The sequence below is a fragment of the Oryzias latipes genome, chromosome 7 (assembly GCF_002234675.1).
Source record: "Oryzias latipes chromosome 7, ASM223467v1".
NCBI lineage: Eukaryota > Metazoa > Chordata > Actinopteri > Beloniformes > Adrianichthyidae > Oryzias > Oryzias latipes.
In genome coordinates, this window is record NC_019865.2 from 16,240,878 (window position 1) to 16,263,296 (window position 22,419).

The 22,419-nt window shown below is 38.2% G+C and overlaps 1 protein-coding gene across 2 annotated transcripts in view; it reads right to left on the minus strand.

The window, feature by feature from the left end:
- Positions 1 to 22,419, minus strand: part of LOC101165978 (dedicator of cytokinesis protein 3) — a 46,257-nt gene that overhangs the window by 17,642 nt on the left and 6,196 nt on the right. For both annotated transcript variants that reach the window (XM_020704728.2, XM_020704727.2), the window contains exons 2-21: positions 20,617 to 20,700; positions 19,915 to 19,955; positions 17,613 to 17,668; positions 13,759 to 13,855; positions 11,654 to 11,802; positions 10,310 to 10,394; positions 7,543 to 7,584; positions 6,744 to 6,898; positions 6,464 to 6,545; positions 6,311 to 6,371; positions 6,078 to 6,225; positions 4,976 to 5,064; positions 3,865 to 3,990; positions 2,154 to 2,278; positions 1,908 to 2,070; positions 1,705 to 1,811; positions 638 to 809; positions 465 to 562; positions 283 to 366; positions 87 to 187 (exon numbers count right to left, since the gene is read on the minus strand). In XM_020704728.2, the coding sequence (XP_020560387.1) occupies positions 87 to 187; positions 283 to 366; positions 465 to 562; positions 638 to 809; positions 1,705 to 1,811; positions 1,908 to 2,070; positions 2,154 to 2,278; positions 3,865 to 3,990; positions 4,976 to 5,064; positions 6,078 to 6,225; positions 6,311 to 6,371; positions 6,464 to 6,545; positions 6,744 to 6,898; positions 7,543 to 7,584; positions 10,310 to 10,394; positions 11,654 to 11,802; positions 13,759 to 13,855; positions 17,613 to 17,668; positions 19,915 to 19,955; positions 20,617 to 20,700 (2,065 nt within the window). The remainder of the gene's footprint in view (positions 1 to 86; positions 188 to 282; positions 367 to 464; positions 563 to 637; positions 810 to 1,704; positions 1,812 to 1,907; positions 2,071 to 2,153; positions 2,279 to 3,864; positions 3,991 to 4,975; positions 5,065 to 6,077; positions 6,226 to 6,310; positions 6,372 to 6,463; positions 6,546 to 6,743; positions 6,899 to 7,542; positions 7,585 to 10,309; positions 10,395 to 11,653; positions 11,803 to 13,758; positions 13,856 to 17,612; positions 17,669 to 19,914; positions 19,956 to 20,616; positions 20,701 to 22,419) is intronic.

Consider the following 22,419-nt stretch of genomic DNA (forward strand, 5'->3'; position numbering starts at 1 on the left):
CAAAACATTTGATGGAAGATGAGAACAATTTTATAAAAGCTGGAATGATTTCAAGACAAAAATGGAACTCAATAAGTGTTTTTTACTTGTATGCCAAAGCACCAGCAAAGTGGTTCTGGATGTAGGCGTCCATGACAGGTCTGAAGTGGTAGAAGCGGCTATCCCTGAGTAGGTTAATGATGTACACCTGAGCACACAAAAACAAAAGCTTACACCTATTCTGACTGTTTAAAAGGCACAAAACATGACCTTTTAATAATGTCAGAGCAGCTTTGTTCCTACCAGAGACTGGAAAACCAACGGTCCATATTTATCAGTGTTGTCGTCTAAAAGACAGAAGAGCGTATCTAGGACATCTCTCAAGAACTGCAAAGAAAAAAAGAACAAATATCAAGGCAACATGAAGAGATTGACAATGTACTAAAATAGAATCAAAGTAAATAGAAAAAGGAAATGACGGTGACCTTGACAATCTCCTCTCCACTAATCTGACGGAGTCGACCAAGGATGTCCAGTATTCTGTCCGGATGGGCCTTCCAGTTCAGCAAAGCCAAAAGGTCCACTTAAAGAAAAAAGCCAACCATGGTTACATTGAATAACAGCGTGACACGGATCAGGAATAAGCATATATGATTACCGTTTTGTGTGAGTTTGGTGGAGCAGAGTATTGTGGAGACCCAGAAGGTTTCTTTAGGGCTCCTCTGGAAGGGCAGATTGGCAGGCAGGGTGGGGCAGCTGTTGAAATCCTCCTTACAGCAGGGCAGGCTCAGGTACAGGCCCTGGTTACTAAAGGTGGTATTTTCATCACACTAATGAGAGAAAGAGAGGCAGCCAGGATTAACAAAGAATTGGTTTAAGTAGCCCATTTAAGTCCAAACTTGAGTTTTGAAGTTGTCTGTGAAAAACGTAATTTGTCTGTTTTTCTTGGTGATAAAACCCTTTCTAAAAAAAAAAAAGAAAATGCTCTCCAGTTAAGATTGATATATCTTCAAATGAAAAACACTTAGATTGTAACATGTCAACATTAATTGATTGATTAATTGGTTTATTTCACGGAATAAAACAAACACAGGAAATAAAGACTACAAAAATACTTAGATATATCTACTCCATTTGAGATATTCTTTCCCAAATTAGAAAATTAATAAAGAAAATAATGCGATCATCTTGACAATTTAATTGCTTAACATCCTAAATAGACATATTTGCCATTATGCTTACAGTACTCACAAAATATCACAATACATTTATTGTCAAATAGAGTTTATTGAACTGCTTGACAGGAAGTCATCCTATTATAATTTATAACTTATTTTTTACATAGTTGCCCTAATCTGGTTCCTAACATCTGTTTAAAGTGAATGTTATTTATTAAATAACAAAAAAGAAAGGTCCTATTGGATATCATCAAACCATATTATTACGCTATTGCAGAAATCATTTTTCTACATAGTGTGACAAAAATGGAATTCCTTTTGATTATTGGCATAAAGCCTCATCGACCATGCCGGAGCATTATAGTTTTCAGGCAAATGGCCACAAATTTAAATTGAGAATTCGTTGATATGTTGCAAAATTTATCATTAATTTAATGGCCACAAAGTGCCCAAGTCATGTAGCGAAAGTAAGTATTAAGTATTAATAAAACCTTGTAATTAAAGAAAAAGGTCATTGTATCTTGTTACATCACTACATGTGTTGTACCTTGTACACATAAAGCTCGTGGATCTCATCTGAGAGCGTGGTTCCATCTTCTCTCATGAGAGGGGTGAAAGCAAAACCAAATAACTTTTTCTCCCCTTTATCTTTAGCTGAAAGAAAGAACACCACATTATCATGCATCATAGGCAATTCTTGAATGAAACCATCGCATTTAAGCATTTACAGATTTTGCAGTATTGACTCACTAGAGCAGTGTCTGAACTCAAAGCGCAGATGGGAGCCTCTGAAACGATCTATGGGAATCGGTAACTTGACCATCTCACTCCAGCGCGGGCTGTTGTTGTGGTAAAGGACAAATGAGCGATACTCTGAGCTGTTTAGCTCCCCGCTGCCCAAACTGATGCAGTCCTGCAAAGCAGAGTCCAAAACAAGGTTATACTCTCTTTCATTCCTCCATAGGACGAAACTTGGGATGTGTTTATGCAACATACCTTGAGCGTGTCTCCATCAGCGTAGAGCACATAAAGTGTGACTTCAATGTTCTTCTGGACACTCTTCCCTCCCCTCTCAAACTCCCCCCGCTCCAGGGTTAGATACAGGTCATTCCGGATGTCACCTTTAATATTTGAGAAATTGAGGTACTTTACTCAAGAGAAAACATCCCTGATTATACAAACGTATCTCATCCTCCACCATTATTTTGTAAAGATGAGAAACATAAAATTGGATTTGCGGCTCCGAAGGGAGCTGCAGGAAAAATAGCATCCAGTCTTTGAACTCAAATGGCTAAAATGTGATTAAGTGAAAGAAAGTCAAGAAAATGTGGTTTCAATTAGAAGAAAACATGATCTCAGATTAAAAAAAATATTGTAATCTATGATGCCAATGTCAGCTCTGCACATTAACAGTAAGCGGTCAATACAAGTTAAGCTTCATTGATCACATTAGAGGCCCTATTATTTTCAAATCCAAATGCCCCTGTTGTTTTTCAGCTTGATTCACATAGAGACCGGCTCAGTACATTTAGAGAGAGGTCAGTGTTTAACAGAATGAAAATCAGTGGCAACACTGGAGCATGATATTACAGTTATTTATAAAAGCAGATTACACTTATTTATATCTTGAATAATTTCCTTTGGGAGAAATGACTCACAGTAAAACTAGACAATATTTTGAGTAAATTGGTCAAGGGGGTAGAGTAAGGAGCTCAGGATTATACATTTTTAGTGGAAATAAAAGACTCTAATGTCAGAAAATTCAATTAATCAGGTTTGAAGACAATTTCTCTTCCCATATTTACCTGAACATTTGATCCACATCTCAGAGGCATGGAGTAATAAGAATGGTAAAGACACACTCCAATGATAATCCTGTTTTCTGTGTAATTGACATATTCTTGGCATTTTACTCATGATGGAGGACATATAGAAGTAAAATTAAGCTAAAAATTGTATTTCCGAGTATTTGTTTATTCAAATCTTGGTGAATTAGAAGCGGCTAAAAAATGCAGTTGGAAAAGGCTTGTAGGTGTGGCGTAGAACCTACAATGGTAAGCCACAAGCTCCCTGCTCCACTCCATTCTATTTCACCCATTTACAGTCAAATAGACCCATAAACACCTTTGTTTTCCTCGTCTGAGCTGGCATCCGGCTCAAAATTGAACAACTGGCTAGCTCTAATACTGCTTTTGTTGCATTGCTAATGTTAGGTTGGGGTGGCTTAGAGGCAAGCGGGAGAGAGTGTAAACAGATTGATGACAGGAAGTAGGGGCGGGCTTACTCCATAGCAACGGTCCCACCCAGAACTCAGAGGCAAATTTCTAAAGAACTACTGCAGCTCTGCAGAAACTATCCTAGAAAATGACACAGGTCTTTTGATTGAAATCTTTTATGATATATCATAATTGAAAGACCACTGGGGATGTTTTTAAAATATGTCAAAAGATCATCAGAGTGGCTTTTTAATATGTATTTTTTATTATAATAACTATATACTGTTTCTTTTCTTTCCAGTTATCATGCAGAACATTCTATTTCAGTCTGGAGTTTTTTTCTTCCTACCACCCTCCCTCTTTTCTTATCTGTTTCCTCTTCTTCGTCATCTATGACCTTCACCTTCTTTAATTCCTCCAAGCCATCTGGCCTCTGGTTTCCACCCCCTCTCTCTGTACCCATCCCCACATACTGCTCCCTAGCTTCTTACCTGGCAGTATGACATCTGGGAAACCCAGTTTGCGTGTGAGTGCCAAGGCCCTGTTGAAGACAGCCTGGTTCTCTCGTCTGATCTGCTCCAGCTCACCTCGCAGCAGCTGCAGGGAAATGATTAGGCCTAGGGGCAGAGGCAGGAGGGCAGTGGGAGAGCACGTAAATTTGAGGGGTGTTGTCCGGTTGGGAGGAACATGAGCAGGGGGTGCGAGTTGAGGAAAACAACCAAATGAAACAGAAGATCAGAGATGGGAAAATGGAAGGATAGCATGGTATTTAAAGGACATTAGTCAGAATGTGGGTGGAGAGAAGACAGACAGGAGGGTGGATGAAGAGACGTGAACAGAGCCAGAACAGAGGGACAGAGATAAATTGGTGTTGCATGGTTTTACACAACGAAAAGATGGAGAAGAATAAGACAAGAACAAATCTTGAGACATTTTCATTCAAGGATTTGAGCCAAATCCTAACCGACTTTCGATTTTCATAAGATACTGGAAGCACAAATGCAGTAAATTAGCAGCCACTCTTAATTAATATTTTATGATGGAGCAGCTGGCAATTTGGACGACATAACAAATGGCATCATCTAATAGTTTGTCACCATCATCATCTTTAGTCCTATGATCTCAAAAAACATTGGAAAAAAAAGAATATTGTTTTTTATGTGTAACTATTATCAAAAGCTTGACCTGATACTTGACCTAATCCTACTGATTTCTCACAGGTGCTGCCTCCTGCTGCCCATTTAAAAGAATCCAAATGCAGAAGATTAAAAGATAAAATATGTTCAAAAAGGCTACTTTGAAATTAGGATATAAGGATATGCTTTAGGATATTTTACTTTTTAACAGTTTGAAAGTTTTTTTTATCATTTTGATTTAATAATGCTTGTTTTACATGTAACTGAGAAACTTGAGTTACTGTTAATACTTTAATGTTTAACTTTCTGCTGTGGAAGAGCAAAATTAAATCAATTACAAAAATAACTAACTCCAGGTGAACATATAAGGGTCTTACTTGCACAATTAAACTTAATATTAAACATGTAGCCACTAATGTCTGTTTAAGATTTCAGAAAAAAGTCGATTTGTACAAAACATATTTACCATAGTTGGTGCTTGGGGCTGAGTACTTGGTGTTGGACTTGCGGATGATGTTTTCATGGATCTGGTACCACTCGTTCTCGTTATTACATCTAGAGAGAAAGAGGGTTGGATCAGGTTGTTAACAACAGAACAATTTGCGCATCCAGATGGAGGGTTCAGGACTGAGCACACGGGAACTACATGAACAGTATGTGTCCCTGAGCTGATTTCCTCCTGAAGAAAAGGTAGCAGAATGGGGGAGTTGCTATCAAGCAGCACATTAGCCTAAATGCACAGCATACTAAGCAAACCTGACAGCCAGCTCTCTACCAGGCTTTTTCATTACTGCGGGCCAAAAGGCCCCTGGGAAAGGCATGAGGAAATGCACAGACTGGAGCTTTATAGGAACCGACAGTTTGGAGGCAGATTACCACTGAATCACTGCATGCTTTTTAAGAGGAAGAGCTCTTTGTTTTAGCAGAGCAATCCAATTAAAAGGAAAGCTTAGGATTTGGGACATCTTTACCTCATACTGAAATATCATACTGTCATGTAAGCACAAGACAATATGAATATCATGAGGATGACTTTAACTTATTCTGCGGCAAAGCCTCATAATGACCTGTGACCCAGAATGGAAGCTAAGAGGGTGAGTGCAGCTACAAGGAAGTGGCTCTGCTGTTGATGGATCAGGAAATATGCTGAGCTTGCTGTGATTTTGCTTTGTCCTCTAACTTTGCTCAATTATCTCTGCGTCAACCCTCAATCTCCTTCCCTCTCTGCATCCCTCTGCCAGTGGGTTGGCGGTTGTTCAGGAGTGGCTGTCTATGGAGAAGCCTAACAGAGGTAGCCAGATTCACATCATGCCAAGTGACCTATCTCAGACCCGGGGTGTGCAACTATTGATTTTCCAGAGGACAATTTATTATCATTCTGGTCAAAAGCGTCAACAGAAAAGCATTGGTTTGCCACGCACATCTTCACAACATTCATACATTCCTGCACTGCAGCATTGACTCTTTGAGCATCAAGTCTTAAAATAGGGAGACCATCAAAGCAGAAACCCTGTGACAACTTCAGTGTTCCCCACACAGATCTGGAGCAGCTTCACTGGTATACTCACGTGTAAATTTTGAGCACAAAGTCTTTCTCCTCTTTGAGGTCTGTGATGGTGTGGAAAACATCACTCATGGCAAGCACAGCGCAGCCATACGGCCGTCTATACTGTACGTGAGGCAAGCCTTTCTTTGAGTCATTTAGCAGCATACGACCTGAAAACAAAATCATAGATAGCTTGTTTGGAAAAAAACGGACATATCAGAATTGAGAAAATGCTGTCTTTGCTACTGTGTTTACCAGTTCTAACAACATGTGCAACAATGTAGAGATCTCGCTTCAAGTCTTTACTGCTTAGGTCCTGAAAAAATAGGGGGAAAGGGATCAGTAAGGATCAGATAGGAAGGGAAGTAGAATGTGTCTGTGTTCATGTTAAGATGGCAAATATCTTACTGTGAAGAGGGCACAGAGGCGATCAGCCTTCTCTGGGTTCTTTGGTCCTCCATTTTTGTTCAATCTCACCATGAACTTCTCACTGCAAAAAAGACAGCTCACAGTTTCAGAGTGTCTGTCAACCACAATAGTCAATCTGCTGATCTGAGACTGTAGTGTTGCGTGTGTGCCTGTGCATGTGTCTGTCTGTCTGTCTGTCTGTCTTCCAGTACGGATGTTGCTCATTGCACTGTGATGCCTCTGTAGGTTTTTATAAATTCAGGCGTATTTCTCCTCATACCTGATTTGTTTGGCCTCGCGTGTGTCATAAAGAAAGAAGAAAACATCTGCGTCTTCACTGATGCTGTTGTAAGTAAAGCTCTTCAGATTGATGAAGAGATGGTGCGACACAGGAACACGGCAACCATCACCATGGCGCTGCTTCGAGCTGTCACTCTAGGATTAAAAAAGGAAAAGACCATGAATCCGGCTCCTGTTACTTTATTGATTTTTTCGAGGATTTTTAGCAAAGAGAACATAAATCTGTACACATATGTATGATGCATATTTATATACAGTTCATATCCCTAGAGAAACTGTTGAAACAACCAAGAAAACAACATGTCCTTGATAATTTCTTGGCTTTATAGATTAGTATACTTTCATATGTTTGAATGTTTTTAACCAGAACAAAAACTTTTAATGGTCCATCCTAGATTTCTTCTGAGTGAGGCTTATAGGCACATGTGGGTAAATTTGTAGATAAGCTGGTAAAGTTTTTCCACCTGGCTGTAAAAGAATACCACTGCTTTAAATAATAATATTGATTAAAAGCGTCAAACATTGAACTGTGAGCCAGTTTGAATGAAATTCACTGGACAGAAAAATCACAGAACCATTTGTGCATGCATTGTGACATATGTGATCCCAGTGGGAATCAGTCCTTTCACCCTGGCAGAGTTTGTCTGAGATTTCCACAGAGCATGAAAGCCCATATGAATCCTGCAGATTAGAGACCGGCTCGACAAAGAACGATTTGGGAACTAATGAGAACTAAAGGTGGAATAACGGATCTTATAATAAAAGGTAAATGACTGTACCTGGTTTGTGCTTTGCTGGCCACAGTGTCTGCTGGATACGTGCTAAAAGAACAAGAATGGTACATTAGAAATGTGTCAGATCAGTCTGTGTAGTCATTACACATCCCACATGATGAATGTATTTACATTCTAACAGCTTCAGAAAAACAGTTCTTGAGTTGTGCCTTAGTCAGTGCTTCATAACAAAGAACATTTCCCACACATATGCTATGGAGTGGCAAGAATAATGTTCCTGCATCCCTGAGAGAAGCCCACATGGGGCAAAACGTGAGCATGAGCAAGAGAAGAGGACAAAGCCAACATTGCCCACACACACACACACTCAATAACAGATTTCACTCTGCTTAGCCGTCTAAAAGAACTCATCTTCCATACCTAAAGAGGCGCCAAGGCCTTGTGCCCTGCCAGATACAAGCTTGCTTTCATCGACAGAGTCGGGAAGCTTTTTGGCAAGGAAGAGCTTTGCTGTTGTTTTTGAACACAGCATTTCGTGCACAAATAATCTGCGTGTAAAGCTGAGAAACATGGCAACGGGATAATGGGATGCTGCAGGGCAGTTTGAGAATGTTCTCCCCAACACACAACGCAGGGAGCTGCAGCTACTGACCAGTGAGGATCTCCCTCCCAGATGATAGTTTCCTACACAATTACATAAAATTTCATAACATTTGTACTGTAATGGCGCATCTCTTAAACTGGATCTGCTTCTGTTTCTTTCTCTTTGTTTGCACATAGGTTTTAAAACCCCACTTCCCTACAACCATTGTACATTTGAGTCATGTTTTCATGGAAAAGTGTCTCTTGTCTGATTATGAGTATACAGCCAGCAAGACAAAAGTACGTCATTTAGGGGGGGAAAGCAATAAAATGTTTATTTTTATGTACTTTCCCATAGGGCTGTCACTTTTGATCACGTCTGCATAGCTGGCTAACAATCACACTTACAAGAGCCACGTGTACGCAAGAAAAAAAGAACACACTCAATATGACAGTGGGATAAGCAGTAAGGACGTGTCACAGCTATCACAGCTGAAACCTGCATTCTACTATAAATCACCGTCTTATGGTTAAATCACACATCCCTAAATCCAATGACCAGTCCCAGATTATCAATTGAATCCATGGGGTACTATGAGCATCTGTGCAACTTTTTTTTTGTTTGAATCAATTATGCAGTGTCACCCAGAACTAAATTGTGTGTCTACATTTTAGGAATGGACGGGTTAAGAGTGTACCAAGTGAAATAAAAGGTTTTGATTGGATGAAATATTTCAGGGACATGTTTGATATGAGAGTTGGTCAATCAAAAGCCTGTATTGTGCGATGGTCTTTACTATTCTTGAGTGTTTTCTTGATAGAAAATACAGCAGAATGGGGTGATAAAAGGTATGAAAAGATTTATAGCAAACAACGAATTTAGGAGTCATTGATGGCAGCAAGAGTCACAGCTTAGCATGGTCACAGAGAAGCTTCCAGATGATTTTGAACAGTTTCAAGCATTCCCGGATCCGAGTGTGAGGCTTAGAGTTGTAGATTTTCTTGTGGCAAACTCATGCAATGTTCTGGTTGGTTTGTGGACTTTTAGTGTTTAGTGACTGCTTCATCCACCAGTAGCTGCCTTGCTTCTCTGATGTCCTTTCCAATCCATTCCTGGAAGCTTGTATTGTTCTATATGCCTGCTTATCTTAGCTGATGGCTAATGGGGGTACTGTTGTACTGTTACCTTTCTTGGGGTTCTTCAGGATCAGGACTGTCTGTTCTTCAGCTGGCCTGCAAATCCGACAGCTGGAAGATTTCTCTGCATTCAGCTTTGATCTTTGAACCTTTGTTTCTTGATTTTTGTGGTTCTTCTATAGGTAAGCATCTTAAGGATAAATGTTGCTGTAGTGTGTGTCAGCTCATTGGTTTCAGTGATGGTTGTAGTAGGGGTTATTTGTAGTTCTGCATTTACATCGTGCAATAGACTCTAACACCACACTGATCAATCTTCAATCTAAGGACAGATGTTCTTGTGTTAATCTGTTAATGCTTGTTATTTGGATTTAGTACCAAATTTCAAAATCCTGGCTCCTCTTTGCCTTGGCATTCATGCAGTATCCCTTCAATTTTTAGTTGGGAGAGCTGTTACTTCATACTAATTTTGGAACATCTACCAGTTGTTGGCCTGTTGCTTTTAGATGGTTGGTTTTACAATTCCTCTGTTCACAAGATTTCCATTGCTTGTCTGGAAATGTCTTCTTAGCATCCCTTTTCTCACCAGCATTTCCTGTCCTGGTTACCCTGGCACAGACTTTTGTAATCCAGTCAGTACGACCATTTCAGTCTGTGCTTTGCTCATATCAGGGGTAGGCAGGGTGATAGTGTGACAGGGTTTGAACCAAGGTCTCTCATGTGAAATGGCCAGAGCTTACTACTTCACTGTTCCATGTTGTAGTTCTTCAATATACTGTAATATACTTCAAAAATATAACAGTAGCCCAGAGGCCCATAATTCAATAATGTGGCCCTGCCAACAGCACATTCCTATATGTAAAACCGAGCTGGGTAGTGACAAAAAACAGCCTACAATAGACAGGCACATCCCCAGGTACAAAAGCATGTAGTGTGCAAGTCAGTGAGTCATAGCTTCAAATATAGTTCATTCATGCTGCAGGGAAGTAGCTAACTGCACATTAGGGAATACTTCATTAATTTACTGCATTTAACAACTCGCTGGATGAGTAAGAACAGCATCAGTTTGCCAGACAAAAAATACAAAGCAACATACCAATTTGTACAGCTCTGATACACTGATCTGATCTGGATCCACCATTTCAAATTCTTTTCTGGGAACAAGGTCCAGTCCAAGGTGCCTGGTGAATGAAAAGAGCAGAGAAGGGGTTTGATTAATTAAAAAATTAGGACTTTTGATTCTATACACCCTGCTTATCATATAAATCTAGAAACATTGTGTTGCCACATTTTAAATTTATAAAATAATTCCTGATCTGCTCAAAATTAAAGAAAAAATAACCTAATATTTTGAGTTACTGGGGTAGAGGGATTTATCTCCAACAGTTATGCTTTCAATTTTACCACCAGATAGTTCTGTAAGGGACATAATTCATTCCCTTCTTTTTTTCTAAATGTCTTAGAGTTTATAATTCTGTTGTTTGATATCGTCTTCATATTTAATGCCCTTTGGTTAAATGTACTTGTGTTTCTAGGCTGCTGCTAATAAATATCTTGGAAATGTATCATGTATTTTACAGTTTTATAATAACAATCATACAAACAAAACTATCAAAACAACATCGCTTTAAAAAGATGATATTTTATATGTTTGCATGAAAGGTGTCCAATTCAAATCAGGCTTGTTAACAGTGAAAAATGCTTGAACAAAGTTATGAATGGTATTTATAAATTGAAATATTTTAAGGCCAACTCAATGAGTCCAAAAAACTAAATGTAAATAAGAATTTGGTTTTCTTTGATTCCTAAGAAATCTTCACTGAATCTCAGAGAAGTGAGGAAGACATAAACTTTTGCATTTGGAAAATTAGACTTTCAAAGTCTCCTATCCACCCAGCATGAGTTTTTATCATTAGAAACCTAATAATGTTGGTGTCATTTTCACTCATCCAGGTCGTGAGAATCCCTTCACACCCCAACCCCCTGGAGCAGGTGGATCAGAGTCACAAGTGACTTCATGACTCACAAGTGTGAAAAATTCAACAGCTTCTACAGTCTCAAACTCTCAAGAGTCCATCGACTAAAAGTGAAACAACTCCGAAATGTCTTTTAGAGCGAAGAACTTATTCCCTTCATAATAGAAACCAACAAAAAGTCTACTTAATAATGCCCCAGGTTTATCCTTTGTAATGTAAAACGGTTAGTTATTGTTGACTTCAAGTCTTACAGTTGTATATGTGTACATTGAATGTTTAGATCATGTTGTTCAATCACACAAAAAACACCAAACCTACATGACCATAAAAAACCCAATAGAAATTTTAATGCATCCTCATCTTGTTTTTCCCAGCCCTAAAAGTTGTTTTTTAATCTGAATAAAGTTGGAAAAGATGCTATTGCTGCTCTGTTACTGTGTTAACTAACACACTGGATCACTTACTCATTGCCCCAGTCAAGTCGTACGGTGATGTGCCTCTTGATCTCGCGAGTCTGCTCCTGAGAGAGGTGACCCTGAATCAGCTGCCGACGCAGGTCGATGAGCTCATTCATCACATGGCGCAGCTTATGGAACAGGTCCACCTTGTGTTTCTGTTGAAGTCGTCAAAACAGTTTGTTTGACTTTGCCAGATGCAGCATTTTTGTGAACATGCACTAAACCTTTCATGCATTAAAAACCATTATAAAACCCATACATTTAGACTCTCGTCATTCTCTACAGACAAAACAAAATGGTTTTTTTTCCCATAACCAACATGATAGCAAATTTACATATCTGCAGAGTGATGTATTTAGTCATTTTTTACAGACAATCCACTGAAAATAGGGCCTTCTCAAAACAGATTAAAAAAATATAGAATACAAGATGTTCTTTTCTTGTTATAGGTAAATAAATCTGCCAATAGAACTAGTTGAATTTGTCTTGGTAAGAATCCCTCACATAAGTTTTAATGTCCTGCCCTTTTAGACTAATTAAATCTTAAAATAAGCAATAAACACTAATATTTAGGTATATTTTTTTAGTAATTGGAAATATTATGTTTTAAAATAGGCGGGTTTTGCTCAAAAACATGAAGTTTTATATCTTTAAAGTAGGTCAATTTTTCCCCCCCAAATGCTGCAAGTGCTGCAAAAGTCCTCATAATTTCTAGACAATGATTATCTTAAAAGTAAGACTAGATTTACACATTTTAAGATCATTTTTTTTCTTAAAAATTCTATGATTCAAAGAAAATGTTTCAGTTTCCTTAAATCAAGATGGTGTGTTTCCTGAAACAAGCACATTTACCGTTCACAAATACAACTTTTGCTTAAAAATAAATCTTATGTAAAGGAAAAAAAACTGATTTCATTGCTTAAAATAAGACGTTTTGACAAGACATTCAGAATTTATTGTCTTAAAACAAGTCATTACATTTTTCGGAAAACTCACTAAGAAGTTAGTGTTGTGTTATATCAGGTTAAGTGAGATATTTAAGCGTAAAACTACGTTTTAACAAATCCTCATTGGGTTTGAGCATGCAAAAGTGTACAATACAGATTAACTGAGGACAAACTCTGCATGTTTTAAAAAGCTGGGATCTGCTCAAAACAAAGATTTTAGTACAGCTTGACGAGCCTGTTGGGACCAGAGCTAATTACATACATTAAAGCAAACAAACAGCTACGCTTATGTCCCTGTTCCCTGAAGTAATGCTAAAAATTGAATTCACAACATTATGGTGGCATAAATCAACGTCAAGGCAATCCCACGTCCCGTTATTCTAGATGTAACTGTAGTAAGATTGCCCCTATCACGCAGAGGACGTGCACCAAAACCAGCACTGTTAAATCAAGGCTGCACATTAGTCAAGCTTCAGAGGAAGTTACATCATCACATCAATGCCACAGGCTGCTTAGTTGCTCAGAGCATGAGCAGTCCTCCGTGAGAGGTTATGTAAAAATGCACTGCCAGCTCTGCAACTTAGCCATTCAGCTCCAGTTTTTAAAATTCTAAACCCCACTAACCACTTCTGCCTGCTCCCCCGACACTTAGCGAGATTAAGGAAGTTTTAGTTTTTTTTTTTTTCTTTTTACTAATCACTTTTTTCCCAGGCAAAGAAAGGCTGACTGAAGATGGAGGATTTTAAGATGATGCAGAAACTACTAGATTAAGGTCAAGATCAATCAATGCCTGAATGACAAAGCATGAAATTGTATACGACAGGTCTGTGGGCCATTAACTGAGTTCAGCCATTGCTACTGCTCCTGTGAAAATGGGGTATCAAAATACAGAGTGACACTCAGAATAACAGGCTGCTAGGAAAATAATTAAAGGAGCTGTCACTGAGCGTTTGGACCATATTTGAGGTACACCAACAAACCAGTCTGGTTAATACAAGTGTTGAAAATGAGAAGCACCTTCCATCAGAAATTTTGAAAGAATACAAACAATAATGGAGTGTTTTTGTTTTTAATTTTAGCAAAAAAAATATTTTCAAAGAATTATGGTGGGTCCACCTTGCTGTTTTTGTTTTATTTTGATAAAAAGGAGATACAGCCACTGACCACATAAAGCTGCTTCCACAGGATGCCCCACTCCTGCAGTGTGGAGGTGGTCTCTGTAATAATAGGATCCTCCAGAGGCACTACTGTCTCACACAACCTAGAGAGAAACACAAGCGAGAGAGCAAAAAAAAACAACATAAGCGTGACCATCTTCAATTGTAGACATTTTATTTTAGTTCTGTGATTTTTCATCATCTCAGCCATCAGTAGTGGTGAGATTTGTTAAACTGTTGGTAAACGGGGATGTTTTCTTAAACCTGTCTTAAGCCAGAGGCTATGACGTTCCACTTGGCCTAAATCACAGGTATACTAAAGGCGCTGACATTAAAGTACCCAGTATCAACAGACTTTTCCTAAAAAAATAATACTAATAATTTCTCGTAGCATGTTGCAATAAATAAATTTAGCAAGAGAAACTAAATGTATATTTATGGGTTGTGTCCTAACTCCTGGGAAAATGTAAAAACATTTTCATTCTCAAAACATTTCAGCAGTTGGATTGGACTTTGCTGGTGCAGCCAATGCATGTGCTGGGGTGACACTGTCTATTATTTATGAAACAAGGCAAGCATCACCATCTGTAACCCAGAGTGTGGTTGATTATCCATGGCGGGGATGCTTTAGGAGAACTACACAGATGCAGAAGGTGTGCCATCTCATTAACTTTATATCAGAGAACAAAACAGATTCCCCGAAGTGCAGCTACAGCAGTGAGGCAGTAAGATCATGTCAATTTCAAAGTCAGTGCTATTAATGGTTTCTGCACGAAATTAAAAGCAAAATGTGGTAGCTCTACTGAAGGATACTGATATGATGTCCACCGCAACCACATTTACAGGTCACAGTCAGTGATCACACCATGCTATAATTTATTTATATATGTTGAGCGAAATTTTTCTTGCAGTTTGTGTTGCCACAAGCTATTGTGACCCAATTGTTGTAAGTGTGTGAAAACTCTTGTGTGTCTCCTTTTCTTAGCATTAAGCAGATGTTGCAGCAATCAGGTGAGACAGTCAGGTTAGGCAAAATTAGATAAAATGGGTGCTTTTGACGCAAGCTGAAAAAACGGCATCAGACAGTACACCAAGGAGGATTGCAGAAGCACAAAACAAATCAATCTTACATCATTCATTAATGTGCTTAAACTTTAAGGTCTGGCAGTGATGTCACTGTTGAAAAACTTAAAGCTTGAAAAAAGTACCTTGTTATAATGAGTTATACTAATAAAAAAATAAGTAATCCATCTCTTCCTGCATGGTAATGAACAAGCGTGATGGCAAAAAACCTGGATATTTTATCACATTTATGTAGCAAATCTAATTATCCTGAAAAGAAGACTAATGTATACCATTAAGCACTCAAATCAAATCAAAAATATTAAAAGAATTGTTTTAAATCTATCCCTAAGGAACCAAGCTGCTTAAATGATGTCACTTATTCTCTGATAAGAGGAGCAAAGTAAAAACTTTTACAAACATAAATGCTGCTGATGTCTTTCATCCATAACTTAAAAGATCTACACAGATTTTTACAAAACATTATTACTTTTGAGGATCTTTTCACCATCCCAAGCATATTCACTTGGTTTCCTTATCTTTATCTCCCATCACTGCTGCAGCCCCTACATTTTATTTTGTTGGATCTCCAACAACCTCAATACGTGATGAGTTTAAATAGTTCTCCTGATTCCAACTCCCTCTTTAAGATAACATCAAACATGAACATACCCAAGATCCCTACACACACGTCTCGTAACTGAATTCTGATAAAAACATCAGGACTTTCTTTGTTTTGAAGGAAAATTAAAAAGCTTACGTTAAAAGTTAAAACAAAAATGTAAGTAAATGAATTAAAATATATTGGTTCCATAAATAATCTTATTTAAAGTTTCTGCATATTTAGCAATAAACCAAGATGAATAAGAAATTATTTAAAATTCCTTTTTTTTGGGGTGCATGGTGGGGCAGTGGTTAGCGCTCTTGCCTCACAGCAAGAAGGCTCCCGGTTCAAGTCCCAGCTGGGGGAACATCAATGGGGGACCTTTCTGTGTGGAGTTTGCATGTTCTCCCTGTGCATGTGTGAGTTCTCTCCAGAGTCTCCAGCTTCCTCCCACCGTCCAAAAACATGCTTCGTAGGTCAATTGGCAAATCTAATTTGTCCCTAGGTGGGAATTTGAGTGTGCACGGGTGTGTGATTGTGACCCTGCGACAGGGTGTATACTGCCTTCGCCCATAAGTGGCCGGGATAGGCTCCGGCAGCCCCGTGACCCCGAAGAGTATCAAAACGGAAGAAGATAAAAAAAAAAAAAAAAAAAAATTTTTTTGCTACAGACATGGAGAAATATTCCTGAATTATTTCACCACCACCCCTTTATGTAACTTGCCTCTTAGTTTGTTTGTCTTCTTTTAATCTATATGAGAACTCCTTGTTAACCAAGTTTTAGCAAGATAGGATTTCATTATACCTTTATCAGGAGTTCATCATTAGGCAATGGTTATTAATGAGTTAGCATGTGGTTGGTTTCTCTTTACATGTGAGAAAACAGATGAAAAAAAATCTTTTGATAATTAATCTAAAAAAGCACCAAGTTTGTTATCCCTATTGGACGCATTGTTTTGAAACATGTATTAGTAATAAATGACACAGAAATTAGAACAATTTTAGACAATTATAAACTTTTTCAACCTTTTCTTCAATTTAATTAACTCATGCGTTCCAGCATCCTAATTTAATTAAACACTATGGTGGTCTAAGTTTATCACCATCTTCTATGATGACTTTGGTCTGTGTACTATTTATATTTGTGTATTTGTATTTCAATTCAACATGTATTCAATAAAAAAGCTGTTCTGTGGGTTACGAGGGATTCACCAATGTTTATGATCAGATTATTACTATCATTTGTTATTTTATAAATCGTGCGGCGTCTGTCTTCTTGTTATGCTACTGTAATGTTCACATTTTCTAAAAGATGTTCTTTTTTTAAATCAAGTCCCATGATGTACTACAAGAGTATTTCACAATGGAAATTGTAATTGATTGTTTTTACAGTGAAGGCAACAATCTTCCATGGCTTCTCCTGTCATGCAGAGTGCATGCAGAGATCCAACAGATTCATGCAGGTACTAGTGCCAAGATGAAGGAGAAGACATGTGCTCCATTTGTTTCAGTTCAGACATGGTCATTTCTATAGGATTAGATGGTAAATGTAATCCAAACCCAACTGCTGATGAAGTTGCCAACCAATGCAAGTCCATTCAAATTCAGAAAAGACAAAATTTTTCAAACTCAAATTAATAAAAATGTTTAAAAACCAAAAACAGCCCTAACTGTGCATTTTCGAAATAATAACACAATAGGCTCCAGTCCATTTTAATCAGGGTTTTCTTGGCATAAGAGCATGTCTTTTTCATTAATTACCAATACATTTGTGGAAAGTATGCAAGATCCATATTTTCACATTTAGAAAAGTATTCATTTAACAATTATAAGTATGACACTGTTTTGTGTCAAAAACCAATCATTTTACCCTTAAAAAATTACTAAAAACAGCTCACCTCTGCAAAAATGTCCTTTAAACTTAATTTCTTTAAACTCTTCTTTATGTAACAAACAACAAACAAGGTTTCCAATTGGCCTCTTTTTACATTTATGACCTCTGTTTGAACTTAAGCAGATAGGTAAACTGGCATCAATAAATACTAAATCTCAAGAAAATGTGTGTCTATAAGCATTTTACTCATTTTTAAATGATTCTCTTACTGATACAAATTTAGCATTAAGCCAAAAAACAAAGACATTACTGAACTTCCTATGGGTGATTCTGGAATAGATATCTTCACAATTCAGCTTACCCTCTGTTTGTGACTGTAGATTTCTTCAAGTGGACATAGCTGATAGGAAAAATGCCCTGTGGATGAAGAAAAGAGCAGGAAGGTTACTAATTCTGGAGCACAAAACCAATGTATATTCAGAGATCTTTTGTGCTGGTGCTGCAGTTTAATCTAAATCACACAAAGCTCTGCAACTTCAACTTCACATATATGTATATGTATATAAATATATATATGTGTGTGTGTGTGCATTGCCGTGTGTGAAAAAGACTGAGTGGTTCCAGTTGCTAATCCTCCCCCTAATTTTCCCTTCCTTCTCTGCCAGATGTGAAGAATGGGTGAAAGTATGCAGAGCTAATTCTTTCTGTGCAGAAAGAGTATGGGGGCGAAGCGGGAGTGTGGGCAGAGCACATAACAAAATGGAGGGGTGTGGGTAAAGGACTTTAAATAGCTGATGAGATAAGGACACCACCGAACCACTACCACCTACATTTACCAGGACTTGACAGTTTTGTGCTTCCTTCACAACAGCCTCACATAACACTTCAGCCTTTAATGTTTTAGCTTACAGCAGAGTCGAGTTGCGTAACAGCAACAGTATTGTATATTTCAGCTGTGCTGTCCTGTTTGAGAATTTTACATGCATGTCTAAAGGAAAGCTGCTTTGCTACACTTAATATACTACGTATTTTCACTGTGTAAGAACAAAGACTTACACAGCTGCTAATTTGTCTGTATGAACTGCAGATAAGTTAATCAATGATTTAAAAAAATCTCAGAATTTAGTTTCCTTTTTCAGGCTTGAAGAGACAATTTAAAAATTAATGAAAGCGGAGTTTGACCCCACTCACTCAGAATCTGAACTTAATCTAAACTACAGACTAAAACACGGTACAGTGTTTCCCCTCTTATTCGCATTTCAATATTCGCGGTTTCACGTATATCAGTTTTCGGTTTCAGTTACGTGACTCCACCAGTTCATCACAAAAACTCAGACAACTCAAGATGCTTGTATAAGATTTTGCACCCGATGAAGGTGCTGCTCGAATTTCTGAGGAGGGGAACGGACATGTAGAGCACACCGGCCTGTCGGCTTACTCGCCAGCTGATAAAGAATATTTCACACCAGTTCCTGAATTGCTATAACCGAAGTTTGTGCCCCTGCATGGAGAAATGGCATCAGCTGACTGAGAAGCAGACTGAAAATATCCTGAAATGCTGAAGAAGATCATCGCAGAGAACAATTATCGTTCGGATGAATGAATGATTGATGGCACCAGCCTCTTCTAGCAGAAGCGACGCTCAAAACATGCTGCTGCCAGACTGACGCGCTGTGCACGACGCTCAAATCCTGCTGCAGGACCTCTCACACTTAACTGATTAAGGAGGAAGCACAGCCTCCTGGTTTTAAGGCAAAGAGAGACAGAGGCTATGTCTGAATTACCACCCTAATTCCTAACTACTAAAAAACTATATGGTGTGGGATTATGTAGTAAGTCAAGCTTATGAACACATGATTGGACAGGTGTTGAACTATGGCAACTGAAAAGTATGATAAATCGCCGGGAAAAGTGGCGTAAAGAACTGCGTCTTGGCCATTAAAAACGATGGTTTTACGCTCAAGCAGCTAATTTGCTCCACGGCAATGGAGAGGCGGTTGATGGCGTTAGCCACATAGATTCTCAACAGCTCCTCTTAAATAATTTACTGTTTGTTTTCCTACCACCCTTCAACATCTTCTTCTCTTTCTTCAGACTTTGACAGTTAGCACATTTTAAAAGTGCAATCTATTGACAAGACAATAAATGTAAATCTAGTATTAATTAGCATCATATAAATATGCGTTCCAATTCCTTTCCTCCTTGGAAATGTAATTTTACTAAGAGAATGAGCAACTCCTGACAGTCACTTAGCAACCCCTAGAAAAAAATCCTGGAGCCACCCCTGATTTTTGATGAGTAAGGATCGGTGACAGACATTCTTAGGCTCCGGGTCGAGGGTGGCTGTCCATATTCGTGGATTCTGCATAGTCAAGGATGTCTCTGGTCCCTAACGCCCATGAAGAAATACTGTACTAGTATTTAGAAGCAGCTCTCGGAGTTAAAATAAAATTCATTTTTATATGAACATGGTAAACATATAACATATATATGCTATAAACATAGTATCCAAAGGATGTAAGGTTTTTTTGAGAAATGCAGTCACATAATAGCCGTTTTGCAAGACATGGCATTATTAATGTGAAATATCCTTCATACAAGCTATTCTTAATTTAGATACAGAGCACAGCACCCATAACAAGCACCAGTTGGGTTATAATTACCTTGATAGAGGGTTTCTTGGTAGAATAGCCTCTATACCAACCTAAGAAAAGAGCAAATAGCACAGTAAATATTTTTATGTTTTTAATGTTACAGAATAAACAGATGAACTGATTTATTTAACAGTCTGAAGATGAACCACAGTACTCTGTTGTTATATTCCTATTTATACAAAAGTGTTTTCTACAAGAACCAACCAGGTTGCTTCCCTTTTGTTTTGAAGTATTTCTAGTTAAAATATTTTTTGCAAAGTTACAAACCAGAAATAGTCATTTAATAAAAAGATTTAAAAAACACATCCAATTGCGAATTCTAAACTGAACATCTATGACCTCTGATGTGTCAGCACAAACCTGCTTCAGAAACTGTCCTAAAATTACAGCTGCACATCTTAAGGTAGCTTCTAGTTATAATGTGGAAAACCAAACTAGAAACATTTTAGTGTCAAAGACCTGAGAGTGCTCTGAAAATGAAAATAAATAAATAAACATTACAAAGTGGTGGAGGATGTGCTGTGCCATCATATTTAAATCCCTTACAAGTCCAAAATGTGAAAGAATGTTACGCACGGTAAAAGATTTATCATTGATATCAATAACGGAAATGCATGGCTTAAACCTGCTTCCCAAACAAAACCCAGACATGCAAAGGGAGAAGATAAAAAAAAACTTCAACATGTTAAATGAACACAAAGCTATTTTTACCGTCACATTTTTCCAGAATCTGTACTGTTTCCCCAATTTCCAGGATCAGAGCTTGACATACTGATGATCGGAAGTTGCAAATCACTGCAGAAAAAGGAAAAACAAATATATTCAAAATTGTTAATGTCAACAGAAGTTTTGATTTGTGGGGAAAAAAATGATGCTTTGATTCACCTTTGTGACCTCTGACTGAAAATGTTAAGTTGCTTTTCTCACTATTTCCACTCAGCAGCCAGGCATGTTGGTGTAACCTTTTAGTTTATAATTATCTTATAGAATCATTAAAACACGTGTTACGTAGGAAGTTTTGCTTAGTAAACTGTAAACATACTCCCACCCCGAAGTAGGTACACATGGTAATAAGCAATTAATTCTTTAGTACCCTGATTTCATGCTATGTAAAGATAAATGAGCTACATCCCGAAATAAACCCCCCCACAAACAGCTAATAATGCAGTTTAATGCTACTTTATAATAAGTCTGCATGAGCATGAACCTTTTGGGAGACCTGCTTTTTTCAGTATCTTGCGGCCTTTTACTGTACACAGCAGCATCCTGTGACACAAACACTGATAACGTGATTATTCTCTGGAGGATGGATGCCACAGTTAAAGGCCTTGACAACCGCATTGCCTCTGGATCCTGTTATTATCTGTGCAGCACTGCAGCACTGAAACATGAGTCGAGCCAGTCACAGTGCAGAACCTCAGTACAGGGAGACTTGTTTGAAAATGACAGTGCTCCGCGATGATTTCAAAAAACCTACAAACAGTGGCCCTTCAAGGAGTTTGGTGTGAATCATTATGCTAATGAACTAGTCAGGGGACCCAGTGAGGGGGAGGAAGAGAAGGAGGGGCTTTAACTCAGCACTGTTACTTGTTTGAGGGGAACGGGTGCTCAGTTCCTGCGCTTGGGTAACTATGGGAACAGTTCATCTACAAACTGGATGGCTTTCTCAACTGTAACTGTTGCTGGGATCTAGGTGCTTTAGGATGAGAAGCAAATGCTTTTTGCTTTGCACCTTATCTAAAAATGATCAGCTCAGAAGGGAGGACAGCATCCCTGTCACACTCTTTGTCAGTCTGCCAGCTTTTGTTAAATGAGAACTAAACATTTTCAATTTGAGAGTATGGTTCTTTATTAAACTCATTTGAATTGCAAAACCCACTCAACTCCATTGGAAAACTCTTCAATGGGGGTCACAGCAAAATTAGATGAGATTGTTGTGTTGGACAGAGATGGCCACACCATGTTGGTGTGTTTGCCTTAAGAAAAACACAAAAAACAGGTTGTGCATAAACACTAAGCCACACGTTCTTTCTCAGAACGTTAGCTTTTGTCCAATCCAAAAATCGACAAATTTCATCTTTAGACTTCAACATGTTGAACGTAGGATGTTGGAAGGACTGTTAGGACAGGGAGTTGAAAATGTTGGCAAGGCAAGCATTTCTACTAAGCAACAGCATATCGGTCCAGACTGTCTTCTTCATGATCCATGATGGATTTCATGATTTATCCAGCAACAAAGAACTGAATTGAAGAATCCTCAAAGACCCAAAAAGGATGATGTCCGCCACCTTTTTCCCACTTCCAATGTTTCATGTACACAGATCATATAGATATGTTACCCCTGGAAAATTGATTTACATCAAATACAGCCGAACTCTTTCCATGTATAGAACCCAACAGAAGAAAAATGACTCCCTTTTTTAATCTCACATTATTTACTTAGGGTTCAATCCTTAATTCTTTAAAACTGAGAAGTTTAAACATACAAATGGATTCCCTGATAATCTGATTGGC